The 3,274-nt window shown below is 37.3% G+C and overlaps 1 protein-coding gene across 1 annotated transcript; it reads left to right on the top strand.

Annotated features, from left to right (window-relative positions):
* The first annotated feature begins 381 nt into the window (after positions 1 to 381).
* Positions 382 to 3,047, top strand: LOC109855945. The gene is made up of 4 exons (XM_020430684.1): positions 382 to 510; positions 1,032 to 1,200; positions 1,628 to 2,392; positions 2,638 to 3,047. The coding sequence occupies exons 3-4, from the start codon at positions 2,305 to 2,307 to the stop codon at positions 3,045 to 3,047; spliced, it is 498 nt and encodes a 165-aa protein (XP_020286273.1). The 5' UTR covers positions 382 to 510; positions 1,032 to 1,200; positions 1,628 to 2,304.
* Positions 3,048 to 3,274: the final 227 nt, after the last annotated feature.

Genomic DNA, 3,274 nt, shown 5'->3' with positions numbered 1-3,274 from the left:
AATATCAATTTTTGATAAACAAAATAGTTCCGGACGAAAAATTACGACAGCTTTGATGTATTTCATACAACGCAGAAAAATATTCCAATAGCAACGAAGTAACGATTGATAATGTAGCTTGGCAACAAAAACGTGCGAAATTCCTTTCCGTGTGTGTTTAGATTTTTAAATTTTGCGTGCGGAACAGACGATGACGAATCCGTCAGTTAGTCAGAGAACGCGCTCTCATTTACCGATCTCGTTATCGTAATTAGTCGGGATATGTCGGGATATTTCTTTGAATTAACGTGTTGATTCGACAGAAAGACAACAAAGGCGTGCAGCGCGAGTGTATATATAAGAAAACGCGAAGTGCGCGCCGCAATCCAAACGAAGTTCTGTACCCATTAAGTACGATTTATGTCCAGTGTGAGTCGCGTACGTACAACACAATGAGATACGCGGTGCACTTTGCAATTGTTTTCGCGGTGCTTACCTTCGTTAACGCCCGACCGTTTCCTCAATTTGACGGTAAGTTGGTACATCCAAGTTATTTTTTTTTTCACAAAACGCGCACAAATTGCGCGATTCGATTTTTCCGAACTTTACAGATCGCAGAATAACTTTCCGAACAAACTTAAATTTTGTTTTTTTTTTTTCGCGAATCGCGAAAACTTTCAAGATGCGATATACACGTGCATAAAATTTTTGTAAAATATTTCGCGTTGATATATATATATATATATGTATATAACTGCTGTACGTAAAAAAATTTTGTGCAGTTCTGTACAATTTGAAAAAAAAATCACAGAAAGACTCGAGAAAATTAAATAATTTCATTTTCTTTCTGGAGAAATCTTTTCGCTAAGTAAATCCAGTTAGCAATGCAAATTAAACATCACTGTGTACTCACGAAAGTGTTTCTGAAGACAAAAATATGTATGCGGTTAGTAATGCAAATTAAACATAACTACGTATTCACAGAATTTCTGTAGACAGAAATATGTACAATACCGCACAAATAATAAATGTCACAATTTTTTCACTTACAGACGGTCGAGAGGGATTAGTTGGCAGAGACACGGTATATTATGGATTTCCATTCTTCTGGTACAGACGACCTGTTTACGACGACAGCAGCGACGAGAGAGACATTATTAACGGAGGTCAAATTTCAAAGACGAAACGAAAACCGTCAACCGTGTCTTACGTTAACGTCGGGTAAGAAGCGAAATTGAAATTGATTATGCATTACCTCTCGAGTCTCCCCTCTTCCACGAATACAATTAATATTACTTAAAGAGACGTTAACTTCGCCGCCAAAATGCACCGTCTGAAAAACAAGGTAATTTGTTGAGCGCGCGTGTAAATGCGAGGAAAAAAAATATTAATTGTGGCGAAAAGAAAAAAAAAAGAGAACAGTGTTGTTTGTAAAACCCATACAAATAAATCTCTCGTATCTCCGTTTTTGTATAACCTCGTAATAACCGCGACGGAAAAATTAAAACGCGCGTAGCTCTTAACGGGATATCTAAAAATGTAAACTCTTAAACGAGGGCGAAGAGAGCGAGAATTTAAGTTACACGAGAGTGTAATAATAAAAAAAAGTGACTAACATAAAAAAAAACATTATTTCTTTTAAACACAGAGCTGGCTGGGGTCGTTAAAAACGAGGCGCCATCGAGGGAAAGTTGCCGGATCATATTTAACGAGAGAAAAAGAGAGAGAGAGAGAGAGAGAGAGAGAGAGAGAGAAAAAACGATCTACAGAAGATTCCACTAACCCAAATTAGAATAGCTGTCTAACTTATTGCTTAGCTTGTTATTTAGTATCTAGACCGTCTCTCTAATTAATTTAATATTTGCTCCGAGTATATTTTTACGATTTAAATTATTTTCTATACATAATTAAGTGTGTAAGTTGTACACATCGCTTTGTATTTATACATAAACACAATTATACAAAACACACAAATTCGCACGTTCCTTTGTTGCCGCAATTTCGTGAAGAATTTTTAAGATATTGTTCTCGTAAGAATTTTTAAGATTGTTTCGCGATTACGCGTCCCGCTAAAAATATCGAGCAGCGTCGAAGATTCGCGTCTTCTGTATTGATTCAAAAGAGGATCATATCTAGAAAAGTAAACAAACAACAATTAGTCGAATTAGTTTCCCGGAGACTACAACTGCTGCGAGATGACACTTCGCGACACAAATATTTGCCTACATCAAACCATCGCAGCAACCATATATATAAGCGAACGTGCGAAGTGGATAAACGTCAGTGTCAGTTATAAACCGAGAGACGACGTAGTGTCGATTATCAATGATTCATCGGTGGCTCTTCCGATTCGTTCTCGTTCTGGTGGCGACGATCGAAGTGACGTCCGCACTTACGAGAGACTTCAAAGAAGGTGAGACAAAAAAAACTTTCGGTTCGGAAAACGTTCAAAAAGCAACATCTCTCTTGAAGAAAACGAAATTAACTTCGTAAAAACTAACACAAAACTATTAATATAATAAATTAAAAATATAAAAAATATTAATGCAATTGTCAAAACTTCTCTTTGAAAAAAAAAAATAATTTCGAGAATAAAAATTTCCATCAATTTTTCATTTAAAATAAAAAAAAAGATATTTGCAACATGTGTTGATGTAGAGCGTAAAATCTGGAGAAACTTCGGTGTTCACCGTTTCTACGGGCCCTGGAACGTCATAGTGAAACGAAACGGAGATTATGTCGATTACAACGATTACGGCGTCGAGCCCGAACATTTCCGACCCAATAAATGGCAGGAGCCGCTGCCGTATCACGACATATCGATAGCTAACAGATATATCGACGTGCTGCCGTCCGCTCGCGATAGCGTCTTGTCCAAGTTTAACACGTTTCTCAGTTCCGTGGGCATCGCCGACTTCCGCACGGGCATTCGCACCGGTAATTGGACCGATCGAGACACAGATAATCTCAAGAAACAGAATTCGGAGGATATTACTTTTCAGAACGCCGACGAACACGCGCGCGCGGGAGTCCGACGATTCCCCGATCGCAGCAATGAAGTTTTGTAAATGAAAATAATTAATAAACACAATAAAAAAAAAAAAAAAAAAAAAAAAAAAGAAAAAAAAACGTATTCCTTAATTATGTGTGTTCTTTGTTTTGAATATCAAGATAATGATTTGAATGCAGTCTCGTCCATTTGCGTTCTGCAAAACGATAAAAAAAATATAAGACGTTTCCCCGAGACTTGTAAAGACAATGCTCAACGATCCGACGAGCGTATATTCGCGGGAGT

The sequence above is a fragment of the Pseudomyrmex gracilis genome, unplaced genomic scaffold, assembly GCF_002006095.1.
Source record: "Pseudomyrmex gracilis isolate BER0280 unplaced genomic scaffold, ASM200609v1 scaffold_102, whole genome shotgun sequence".
NCBI classification, from domain to species: Eukaryota; Metazoa; Arthropoda; class Insecta; order Hymenoptera; family Formicidae; genus Pseudomyrmex; species Pseudomyrmex gracilis.
This window is presented reverse-complemented; position numbering and strand designations above follow the sequence as displayed.

Coding starts and splice junctions, on each gene's coding strand:
- LOC109855945 (XM_020430684.1), top strand. CDS start 2,305: ATGATTCATCGGTGGCTCTTCCGATTCGTTCTCGTTCTGGTGGCGACG. Junction 2,393..2,637: donor TACGAGAGACTTCAAAGAAG/GTGAGACAAAAA, acceptor GTGTTGATGTAG/AGCGTAAAATCTGGAGAAAC.